The 12417-nt window shown below is 33.9% G+C and overlaps 1 protein-coding gene across 1 annotated transcript; it reads left to right on the forward strand.

Moving 5' to 3' along the window:
- The first annotated feature begins 10500 nt into the window (after positions 1–10500).
- On the forward strand, positions 10501–11457 carry LOC141516693 (olfactory receptor 5B2-like). The gene has a single exon (XM_074227691.1). The coding sequence runs from the start codon at positions 10501–10503 to the stop codon at positions 11455–11457; it is 957 nt and encodes a 318-aa protein (XP_074083792.1).
- The last annotated feature ends 960 nt before the right edge of the window (positions 11458–12417 follow it).

Genomic DNA, 12417 nt, shown 5'->3' on the forward strand with positions numbered 1-12417 from the left:
GATCTAGGACAACCCTTGAAGATCCATTATGGTCAACAGCAATCATATACAAAAGGAGAAACAAAAACGCACAAAATATTAATGAACAATATGCTCACTTTTTTAAACATTCTTTTATGATTTCCCTTCCTTTCCCATGATTGTCTTCCCTTTTTTCCTTAGTGCTAATTTATAATACAAAAAATGACCACTATGTAAACATGTTACATATAAAATGTATAGGTACATCATTTTCTAGACTGTTCACCACTGAGGGGAGGGTTCTGGGAAGGGAGGGTGGAAAAAAATTGTGAAACTTATAATTATGCAAGTGGATGAATGTTGAAAAACTTTCATAACATACAATTGAAAAAATAAAATAACAATCAAAAAAGAATTATTGGGGGGGGGCGGCTAGGTGGCGTAGTGGATAAAGCACCAGCCTTGGAGTCAGGAGTAACTGGCTTCAAATCCGGTCTCGGACACTTAATTATTACCTAGCTGTGTGGCCTTGTGCAAGCCACTTAACCCCATTTGCCTTGCAAAAACCTAAAAAAAAGAATTATTGGACTATTTGAATGTCATACCCAAAAAAAAAGGTCTAGATATTACATATCAAAAATTAACAAGGAAAACTGTCTTGCTATTCTAGAATCAGAGGATAAAATAGAATGACCTCCTGAAAGAGATCCCTTAATGAATTCTCCAAGAAACATTATAGAAAAATTCCTTACCTACCTGAACAAGAAGAAAATATTGCAAGCAGTCAAAAAGAAACAGTTCAGTTTTTGTGGAGTCATATCCAGGATTACAAAATATTTTTGCATTTCTTCATCAAAGGTTCAGAGAATTTGGAATATGATACTCTGGAGGATAAAAGAGTAAAGATTGCAACTAACAATAACCTATCCAGCAAAACTGAATATAAACTGTCAAAGGGAAAACAAGATTTTTAATTTAATTGAGGACTTTTAATCACTAATGATGAAAAGACCAAAGATGAATGGAAAACTGACTTTCAAATTCCAGACTCAAAAGAAGCATACTAAGGTAAATGGGAAAGAAATATCATAAGGGATTTGAAATGGATAAAATGTTTTCATTCCTATGGGGGAAAATTATAATTGTACCTCTTAAAACATTTCTCATTATTAGAGGAGTTATATACATTGATAGAGGGCATGGCTGCCAATTTAATATGATGAAAAAACTATTTTAAAAAATGAAATCAAAGCTTGAGAAAGAAGAAATACCTTGGAGAAGGCAGAAGAAAGACACAGAGTGAAATAAATTATCTGATATAAAAAGAAGTACAAAAGAACTGTTACAGTGAGGAGGAAAATGGGGAAATGGGGAGGGGGAGACACCTGAACTTTATTCTCATCAGAATTAATTCCATGAGACAGAATAAAAAAGACACTCAGCTGGGTAGAGAAAGCTTAGTATTATATATAAGAAATTATGAGGGCAAAGGCATAACAGAGAGGGATAGTGATGATAGAAGAGAGAGAAGACTACTGGGATTAAAAATCAGAAGCAAAACCTTTTGACAAAGGACATAGTAAAAGCAGAGTGAGAGTATGATAAATGGGGGAAATACAATGGAGGAAAATATATAATTGCCATAACTGTGGGGAAAAGTTAAATAAAGTTTCTCTAATAAAGACTTCATTTCTCAAAATAGAATATTTATAGAAATTTATAGAAAATTATAGCCAGTCATCAACTGGTAAATAAAATAAGATAAATGGAATTTACCAATTATGCTATCATTGCTAACTATAATTACATGAAAAATGCTCTAAATCGCTATTGATTAGAATATTGCAAAGTAAAATCATTCTGAGATACTACTCCACACTTATCAGATTGATTTATATGATAGAAAAGGAAAATGATAACTGTTGGGAGAGATGGGGAAAAGTTGAAATTCTAGAGTTTTATTGGTGAAGTATTAAACCATTCTATAAATCAATTTGGAACTTTGCCAAAATGTATACATTTGACTAAACAATAGTACTATTATGGTTGTTTCCAAAAGATCTAAAACAAAAAAGAAATGCAAACTTTATGTACAAATATATTTATAGCTGTTACAAGTGGTGGTCAAGATTGGATATTGAGGGGAATGACCAAACAAGTTGTACATAATTTTGATGGAATGTTATTGTGCTAAAACAATGTTGATAAGAATGATCTTAGAAAAACCTAGAAAGACTTATATGAACTGATTTAAAGTGAAAAAAATACTTATTTTTATTTCTTTGGGAATATACATGAAATTGAAATATGTAATGAATAGTATTTTGTTCTTTCTTTAATATTTCTTAACACCGAGAAGGCTTCTCTAGGAATATTAACCCTGAAATGGTTTTATTGGGACTTTTCCACTCAAACCCTCTGCTTTTTTTCTTAATGTATATATATATATATATATATATATATATATATATATATATATACACATATATATTTTTCATCTGAAGTCCTCTCACACTACCCTTAATACCCCCTAGGTTCCATTCTCTCTTCCTGACCACTTGGAATCCATCTTCTTCTTAGAATTCTCTCCTAACTAAAGGAGGTATTTATTTATTGTAATACAGCAGACTAGCCAAGAGGTTTCTAACTTGCCATCTGAGTCTAGAAGTAAAACAGATATTATTTTAGACAAAGGACTGTGGGTTTGCAGATTAGAAGTTAGTGCCACCAGGAGGATAGCCCTTTTATTTATGAAGCATATTTGTGAAGGTTTTTTTTTTTTTTTGTATGTCAAGGACTACTCCAGATGCTGGGGCAACTTGATTGCTTTTTGAATGTTTAGAAAACAACCTTATTTAATGTATTCTGATGACAAGGACACTCAGAGAATATATAAGTGATATATGTGAAGGGAAGGAGGTTGATGTGACTCCCCCCACCCCATCTGGATTAGAATTAGCATTTAATCCCTCTCAAGTGGATTCACTTGGATATCTAATTAGATGGAATTACTCTTTTAGATCATGGGACTTCTAATTGGCTTTTGTTTTGTGTCTGACATCAGGTATGATCAGCAAAGGAAATGCTGTTGAGTCAATGCTGGAGTCTGGAAGTCTGAAGGAAGTTTGGACACCACACAGGTGACAGGTGTATTATTGGGATTAGAAAGCTGAAGTGGTGGTTTTTCAGTGCAACTTCAGGTTGAACCCTTTTGAAGTGACTTCCTCAAATGTGACATTTGAATAATGTCTCACCTGTTATATCTAAATTTTGACTTAGGGCATTTGACTATCCAAATGACTCTAACTCCCAACTCACACTCAAAATCATATCAATAAAGGAATTTTCCTTAGATATCCTGGATCTTTCTAGTAAATCACTTAAGATCGATCTGATACAGAAATTTTAGTTCCAATGGAGTTTAATACCTAGAGAGGACAGCATGTGGTTTTAACCACTGCTATTAGCTTTGTGTTTTGAGAAGAATTAAGATTCCTTGATTTTATTTAATTTTATGCTAGGAAAAAGGATATTTAGGTAAGAAGAATAAAGAGGTTTATATAATTTCAAGACACACTTCTGTGCAGTAGTAGTTTCAAATTCTACTTTAAAAAGGAAATGTAAGTCAGTTGAGTATATCATGAGAAGAATCACCTATACTTTAATTAGAAACGTTTTGGGAAGAAAGAAGAATTTATTTTGGTTAAGGATACTTGAGCTATTTTAATGAAGAACAAGAGATTAAGGTTATTTATATGTCATTTCCTGGACACTCTTTGTACTGATATGGTCATCTTGTGTAAATATAAGCTCCAGTTAACTCCATAATTTTCTACACATTCACTTGTGAAGTGAACAATTATGGAAATTGTGTATTTGTTAAAGTATGTATATCAGTATGACAGTGAGTAAGGCAAAATGTGAATTGTAATAAGTCTAGAATTTTATGGTCTAATGATACAAATTTGAGTCTGTCTGATAATATATTGTGTTAAGAAGTTCCTTTACCAGAAGAGGAGATCTCAAGTCATCTGAATTGGAGATTGGAATGGATTCTGTTAATACAGAAATATATTGAATTTGTCCTGGGGAAAAGAGAGAAACTGGATGAGTTCATCTTCCTCCATTGGGTCTATGTGTGTTTATGGGTTGTTTGGTCATGGGGTTCTGAGAAGAAGATGGATTCCAAGTGGTCAGGAAGAGAGAATAGAACCTAGGGGGTATTAAGGGTAGTGTGAGAGGACTTCAGATGAAAAATATATATGTGTGCATATATATATATATGTATATATATATATATATATATATATATATATATATATATATACATACATTAAGAAAAAAAGCAGAGGGTTTGAGTGGAAAAGTCCCAATAAAACCATTTCAGGGTTAATATTCCTAGAGAAGCCCTCTCGGTGTTAAGAAATATTAAAGAAAGAACGAAATACTATTCTTAAACTATTTCTAGAAGAAAGCCCCTTGTATTCCAAACAGGTGGCTTACTCTCCTAACTTTTGTTAAGGCTATGTTTATTGACTACTAAAAGGATAGTAGATTTTTTCCCATGAGAAAAACCTTATATTCCAAAAAGGCTCATAAGACTCCTCTTGTTTGATGATAAGTAGACTGTTCCTAGACCTTGTGTTCCAAGACATTGCATTACTTCAATAAAATAGTTATAATCCTGAAGGTTATTCTCATCATCTGGATGATGATGTAATATTTTTTGAAAATCTTTCTTTCTTTTCTTTGTTTCTAGGGTAGATTTTCACAAGTAGAATGTAACTCTGAACACTAACCAGGGACGGAGGGGATTGCAATAGGCCAAATAATCTTGTTTGACTGTCTATTCAGGGCAGCTCCTTGATCTTCAGTATCTTTGTGAGACTTGGAGTGTGCCCTTTTCTCAAGCAAAGCCAAAATAACCTTTTATTTTTGCTCAGAGGAGTCTTTATATTTTAAGGGGATTTTTTATCCCACACATAGCTATTTTGTGCTTAAATGAACTTTTATAAATATCTATTTAGAATACTAGTTAGAATTATACTTAGAATAAAAATATTGAATTTCATAAATGTGATTGAATAATAGCAATTTTCTTATTAGACTTTTTTGTCAAAAAATTATCACAGTAACAAATATACACACTCAACATGCACCTTGAATCTAAACGTGTAAGCTAAAACATATGAGACAATTTTGGGATAGGAAAGGAACACACTGGACTTTCCATATCACTAGTTTAAAATTTTTTATGTTTCCTTTCACAATTTAGTCTTATTAAATTTAATTGAAGATTCTGGTGAGCTTTGATATTTGTGTATTTGGAGTGGATCAATCAGTGCAATAGTTGTCACTCCTGAATTATTACCATACGGGAATTTGATCAGGATGCCAATATTGATGTCTCTGAGTAAGTGATAAATCAATTGAATTTCACAATAATTCACTTGGTCACAACTTTATTTAAGACCTAGTTTGAGTCCTGGAGATACCAAGATAAAAAGAATATATTATCTGTCCATGAAGAACCAAATTTTATTGGATGAAAATAAATATACAAAAGAAGATGAACATAAAATAAATATACAGCAAAAAGAAGTTGATTTTTATTAAGTTGCCAGAAAGCAGAAGGTTTAGGATTAACTACTTCCAAGTTGATGATGAGCCATTATTGAATATTTTTAATCTAAGTAAAAAAAATCTGAATCTGCAACACTGTGCTCTTTACAATCGTATTTTACTTCTTGTCCTCAAAATATTAATAGTCAGTTTGTCCAATGATCCACTTAAATTCTGACAAAAGATTATTGCAAGATTCCCCACACTTGTTATTGAACTAGTACCTTAAAGGCCTAAGGATCTGCATATTCAGAGGTAAGAAGGAGGGAGAGAGAGAGGTGTGTGTGTGTGTGTGTGTGTGTGTGTGTGTGTGTGTGTGTGTGTGTGTGTGTGTGTGTGTGTGTGTGTGTGTGTGTGTGTGTGAGAGAGAGAGAGAGAGAGAGAGAGAGAGAGAGAGAGAGAGAGAGAGGATGAAGTGGACTTTGGGAAAGTTAGAATGCCTAAGTAGATTTTTCAGAAACACAGCAATAATATTCAGGATAATAAGAACATATTTATAATTTATAAAATATTATTCTGCCAAAGTTCATGAAAATTAGAGCATGAAAATATGCTTTTTTTGCATGAAGGATATGAGGAAATCATTTCAGGATAAACTGCCTAAAGTTTCACAGGGACCTCCAATTCCATCCCATTAAGTTCAGTGATTTCTTCATTCAATAAGTGATATATCTTTCATGTTCACTGTCACATTTCCTCTTCATCAAGATTTTTTGTTTTTAGGTATGAGATAATTACATACATTTCAAGGAAGAATAAATTGAGAACAGACTGTTTAGTTACTTGCTGATATGACTGAACGAGGAATTGAGATTCTGAAAGACAATGAGATTGAAAAGTCACAACAAATAGTGGGTAAAAATAGAGTTTTATATAACCTGTGTGTATTTGAAAAGAATGTCATACATGATTGCATTTGAGCCCTAAAGCAGCTTCCTGGAATAAGTATCACAATGCTAATTATGGACCACTTATGGATAAAAGCACATCTAAAAATCAACTTAGTCAAATACCTTGCCCAGTGCCTTTCTACCTCACCATACTAACAAGTTAAGATTAATAAAGGACATATGGAAAAATGTTTTTTCCCCCATGGTCAGAGCAGAGTTTAATTTTTTGTTTTGTTTTGTTTTTCATTATTTGGCAGCAGCACTGCTGAGTATCTCCAAGGGAGCATCATCTCCCAAGAGCTGTAGGAAATCCAGGTCTGCAAAAAATTCTCATCTTCCATGGCTTTAGTTATTGACATTGAAATTTTCCTTTATATAGCTCAGTACTGGGTAACAAGTTAGTGGATCAAATTCCTCGTGTCATCCACTCACTCATATATTTTATTTTGCCATTTTTGCAGTTGACCTAAATAGAAGGTAAGATCTGGCATGACTGACTCAACTGACATCCATGCTACACTATGACCAGGAGAGATCTCTATGCCATTAGCAATCTTTAAACTCTTTTCCCCCTCTAATATGATTATATATTTCTTAGCCTTGGGACTTCAAGGCCAAACTTTGAAAATAAAGTTCTTGCTAAATTCTCCTTTCTGGGGTCATAGCTGCCTTTCTATATATCAAAACAACTAGATTCTACCATATCCAATCCCAAGAATGCAATGCTTAAATAGACACCAAAATGATAAAGTTTGAATATTTCCTTGTCATGAAGGCAAGAAGACCTGCATAGCACTCTCCTCTATCTCAGACATTCCCTATAGGTAAGTCTTTTGATTTCTATTTTCTTATCCATAAACTGTGCATAATTACACTTGTAATTATTTCAGAGTGTCTTCTACTTAATCCAGTTCCTATTCCATTAAAGGAATTATTTTCAATGTTAGTTGTAAAAGTTGATTTTTTAACTCCTCTAATAAATAGTCAATGAGATAAAGTTCAATATATTTACTTTGTCTTTCCCATCAATCTTATATTAACTGCATTAAAAAAGTTCTTTCCTTGTGGTGTTATGAAGACTAATGGATATCTTCAAAATTAATTTTGTTTAAAAGTCTCATAGGATCATCAACTTAAAGTTGGAAAGGATCTCAGAGGTCATCTAAGCAAATATCTTTTCTTTATCAAAGAGAAATTTGAAGTCTATGATATTTTAGGAATACAAGAACTTTAGGGATTTGTACAAGATAACAGAGATAGTAGCAATATTGCAAATTCGAATAAGAGTAGAAAGCACTTCTGTGGAGCTTTCAGGTTTTGAAAGTTTTGTACAAAATTGTCTCTCTTCCTAGAACAGCCTTATGATGTAGGTGCCATTGATTTTTCATCTTTTTTTGACTTATGAATGAAATTAGCCTCTGAGGTGAAGTGCCTTGTCCATGGTCAGAGTGCCAATAAGAAAAGTTTGGAGTCATGTTTTTCCCATAAATTGAGGGCTGAAATTTTTCTGTCTGTCTTCATCCTTCATATAATGACATGTAAACATGCCTATGAATATGTGTGCAGCATATTTAAAAAATGTCAACCAATTCATTCCATCAAGAATTTAAGAGAAAACCTAGTACATTTTAAGATAGCCATTTCCAGCACTGAATAGTAACATTTTGGTAGTGTCTTCCTTGCCTAACGCTAAATTTGTTTCTCTTTAACTTCCAATGTTTCTCCTGATCCTTCAGTTTTGATATAAATAAACCAAATCAAATCCTTCGTTCATATGAGTCCCACAGATATGTAAAGCTAGCTTTAAACCTCACCTTTGCCCTGACATCAATTTTTTGTCTTCTTTATGCCAAAAACGCTCAGTCCCTTCTACTATCCGAATATGACAAGATTTCAAAGCTCTTCCATAGCAATACTAAACTCCTCTGGATACACTATAGTTCATTAAATTCCTTTCTAAAGGGTGGAAACCTCAGCATAATCAGTCCAATTCCTTATTTGATTATCCTTAGTTTCTCAAAATACACACTTTTCTCCATTATATTTACCCATTATATTTCCATTATTTTTGTGTTCCCTCAGGTCAAATTGGGTCTTGGCAGTCCTCCAACTCTTACTGTAAGATAGGAAGTATTATGGCAGTCACACTTGGTTCCATCTTTTTTTTTATCCATTTTTTCATACCTATGTTTGTGTAATTGTCAATTTTTCTTCTTGTATGTTCGACATTTCATTCTTTAGATCATTCTCTCTCGAATGTTGAATTCCCTAGAGGAATAATCTTTAGAATCTTACTTCTTCCTTTCTATGCAAAGTCTAGTATTGATTTCCAACAATAATGTGCATTACTGACAGATACTAGTCTTCTTTTCTTTATCTATGTCAAAATTGTAGATAGTTTAATTGTTTTCCTGTTAGTCTTGTAATATTCTCATTTATTTTGATCTAACCTAACAATTCTTCATACTTTACAAGAAATAAATGAAATATTTAATTCTCATACATATTAATATAATTTTAATTTTGATACATAACATATCATTTTCATCAAGATATCAATATTTGTTCTTTGAGGGGCTACATATTTATAAAGTTAGATAGATAGATAGATAGATAGAGAGAGAGATAGATAGAGAGATAAATAGGCAGATAGAAGAAGTCATATTTGGAGAAATAGACAGAGAAAAAAAAAGAGACAAGCAGAAAAAGGTAGAGACAAATATGCAGATATGCAGGATATGCAGGATAGAGCACCGGACCTTGAGTTAGGAGGACCTAATTTCAAAACTGGCCTCAGATATTTAATAATTATCTAGCTGTGTGACCTTGGGCAAGTCACTTGATCCCATTGCCTTGCGAAAAAAGAAGAAAAAAAGAAAGAAAAAGAATACAAATTGCTCTGGATAGTGTGTGGCAGCCTGCCTGTAATTTCTATGAAACCTTACTGACCCTATTAGTAGGAAGGAAGTAAAGTTTTCTGAATGACTATGAGTGATGCACAGCTCTGGCATGTCCCAAATATTCATTAAGTGCCTATTATATGTTCAGCACCATGTTCAACCCTGAGAATGCAAAGAAAGGTAGAATACAGTCCCTACCTTCATAAGTTCATGTCTATGCAAATTACATGGAAATATCACTTTAAAAAGAACCTATATGGAGGATAAATAGAAATAATCAAATGAGAAAATGTACTTTAATTGAGATTCAGGAATGAAATAAGATTTCCTGAAACTAAGATTTTATCTCATAGGTCAAGTAGTCTAATCCCATAGTGGAGATTTTTTTTGGAATCAAAATATTCTAGAGTAAGTAAAAGAACAAAAAAATCCCTACTTGTGGCCATCATCTGTTTCCACAGAGGCAGTGGTGAAGAATAGGAAAAGCATGTGTGAAGGAACCAAATCCATTTATAGATTAGTGATGCACTGTTGACATGATTCCTACAACTATGCAACTTTTGTCCTTTGGCAACTGTTCCTCCTCTAGATTGAATCAAACCTTAAAGCTATAATGATGCCAAAATTAAGTAGGATTCCAGTGAAACTCATGGAGAGCTGTCATTAATCTTCTCTTTTCTTTCAGTTTTCTAACTTGTCTCTTATTTAATTCCTCCCTCTAGCCCTTTATTCCTCTTTTCTCCCCTCTTCATTGGAGTGAAGCATATTCTGAAGAAAATATGTGGTTCTCAGCCCCTAATTAATGCTGATATTTTTGCAAGCAAATAAGTCACTTCCCTTTCTTGAACTGGGGAACATCAATTTGGTCATTTGTAGTACATGAAAAAAAAATAAGAAGCAATACATGAGGGGCACATTTTTTTGAGAAAATGGATGAGTGAATTTTGGGCACCTAGAGCAACTGCATGATAACAACCAAGTTGATCTTAGTGCCTTAATTGCTTATTTCTGATCTTCATATATGATTTGTTTCTGACTGTGTTTGATGCCTAAGAGTTATTCATCATGAAGAGTGATATTTTTCTAATAGTTACACTTTTGTTACAGATGAATGACATCACTCTCAAATGTCTTCTATGGAGAATAGATCTGAAGTGAATGAGTTCGTTCTTATGGGATTACCAGATGACCCAGAGCTTCAGGTTCCACTCTTCATAATGTTCACCCTTATCTACCTCATCACCCTGATAGGAAATCTGGGGATAGTAGCTCTGATTTCCTTGGATTCCTGCCTCCACACTCCCATGTATTTTTTCCTCTGTAATCTCTCTCTGGTAGATTTTGGCTCTTCCTCTACTATTACTCCCAAAGTGATGGCTGGTCTTCTCACAGGGAATAATACCATCACCTATAAGGGGTGTGCTACACAGTTGTTCTTCTTTGGGGCCTTTTATGGTGTTGAAACTCTTCTCTTAGCCTCCATGGCCTATGATCGCCATGCAGCTGTGTGTAAGCCCCTACATTACACCACCACCATGACATCATCCCTATGTGCACATCTGGTTAGTGCAGCTTATGTCTGTGGCTTTATGGCCTCTTCCATATTTGTGGGAAATATTTTTAGCCTTTCCTTCTGTAGTTCCAACATAATTCATCACTTTTTCTGTGATATTCCCCCTCTCTTAGTTCTTTCTTGCTCTGATATTCACATCATAGAATTATTAATCTTTATTATAGGGTCATTCACTGCTTTTTTCCCATTCCTTGTCATCTTTACCTCTTATTTGCTAATCTCCTTCACTATTCTAAACATCCAATCTGCTGTAGGTCGCCAGAAAGCCTTCTCCACATGTGCTTCTCATCTCACAGCAGTATCTATATTTTATGGGACAATCATCTTCATGTATTTCCAACCCAGCTCAAGTCACTCAGTGGATATAGATAAAGTAGTGTCAGTTTTCTACACCATGATCATTCCTATGTTGAATCCTCTAGTCTATTCTCTGAGGAATAAAGATGTCAAGAATGCTTTCAGCAAATTTGTGAGGGGACAACGACTTCAACTGGATCATTCTTTTTCTTAGGGAGAAAATCTAATCTGGACCTTTACAGACTCAACTCCTGAAATCCAATTATTTTTTATTATATTCAGAGAAGTGTAATCCAGACCTTTTCCAAAGCAGCATTAAATTGTAAAGGGTTAAAGTTAAGAATTCTGGCCATGAATCTTGAGATAACATGAGACCCAGATGTTTGCACAATGTCAGATGCACTGATAACAGCAAATATCTGAGTGTGCTCTGTACTCAGGAAGGAGCTCTGGTCCCTCTTTACTTAACCATTATCTTAGTCCTTTGAAGTTCATAGAAAAGAGAACATATATTGTGAAAGAGGAAGCCTTGGAGTAATCCTTGAGTTATATTGCTTTGCAAACCTAAAAGAGGCCAATAAAGTCCAGAGTGATCTTACATGCATAAAAAAGGGCTGTCTGCTTGAAAAGGCAGAGACGTAGTGCCCTGTTAGTAAAACCTGTTATGCATCTCTCCTGGTTGAACTCTCATTATTGAACATGCTTGTCATGTCCATTTGGCACCAACAAAGACCTTGGAACTAAGGTAGGACCTGGCTGTCCAAAAGGAAAAATCAAAGGACTTTTTCATTACATGATAGAAGGTATCATAAAAATGCAGTTAGTAAAGATGTTGTCCTTGATATTTTCCTGTTATTTTGCCTTCTTGTTCAAAGGAACTTCTAGTATTCCTTCTCATGTAATATTATTATATCCAAAGAATAATATGTGTATGTTGTCTTTTTAATTTTGTTCAATTGGTTCGGACTCTTCATCATCCCATTTGAGGATTTACTTGGTAAAAATTCTAGAGAGGATTTGAATTTCCTTTCCCCTACTCATCTCACAAATGAAGAACTGAGCTAGACAGAGTGAAAAGATGCCAAGGATCACAGAGCTAATAAGAGAGGTTCTGCTTGAACTCAAGAAAATTACTCTTTATGAGATGAGACCAGTGATCCCTCCACTGCCTGAC

The sequence above is a fragment of the Macrotis lagotis genome, chromosome 3 (assembly GCF_037893015.1).
Source record: "Macrotis lagotis isolate mMagLag1 chromosome 3, bilby.v1.9.chrom.fasta, whole genome shotgun sequence".
In the NCBI taxonomy this organism is placed as follows: domain Eukaryota; kingdom Metazoa; phylum Chordata; class Mammalia; order Peramelemorphia; family Peramelidae; genus Macrotis; species Macrotis lagotis.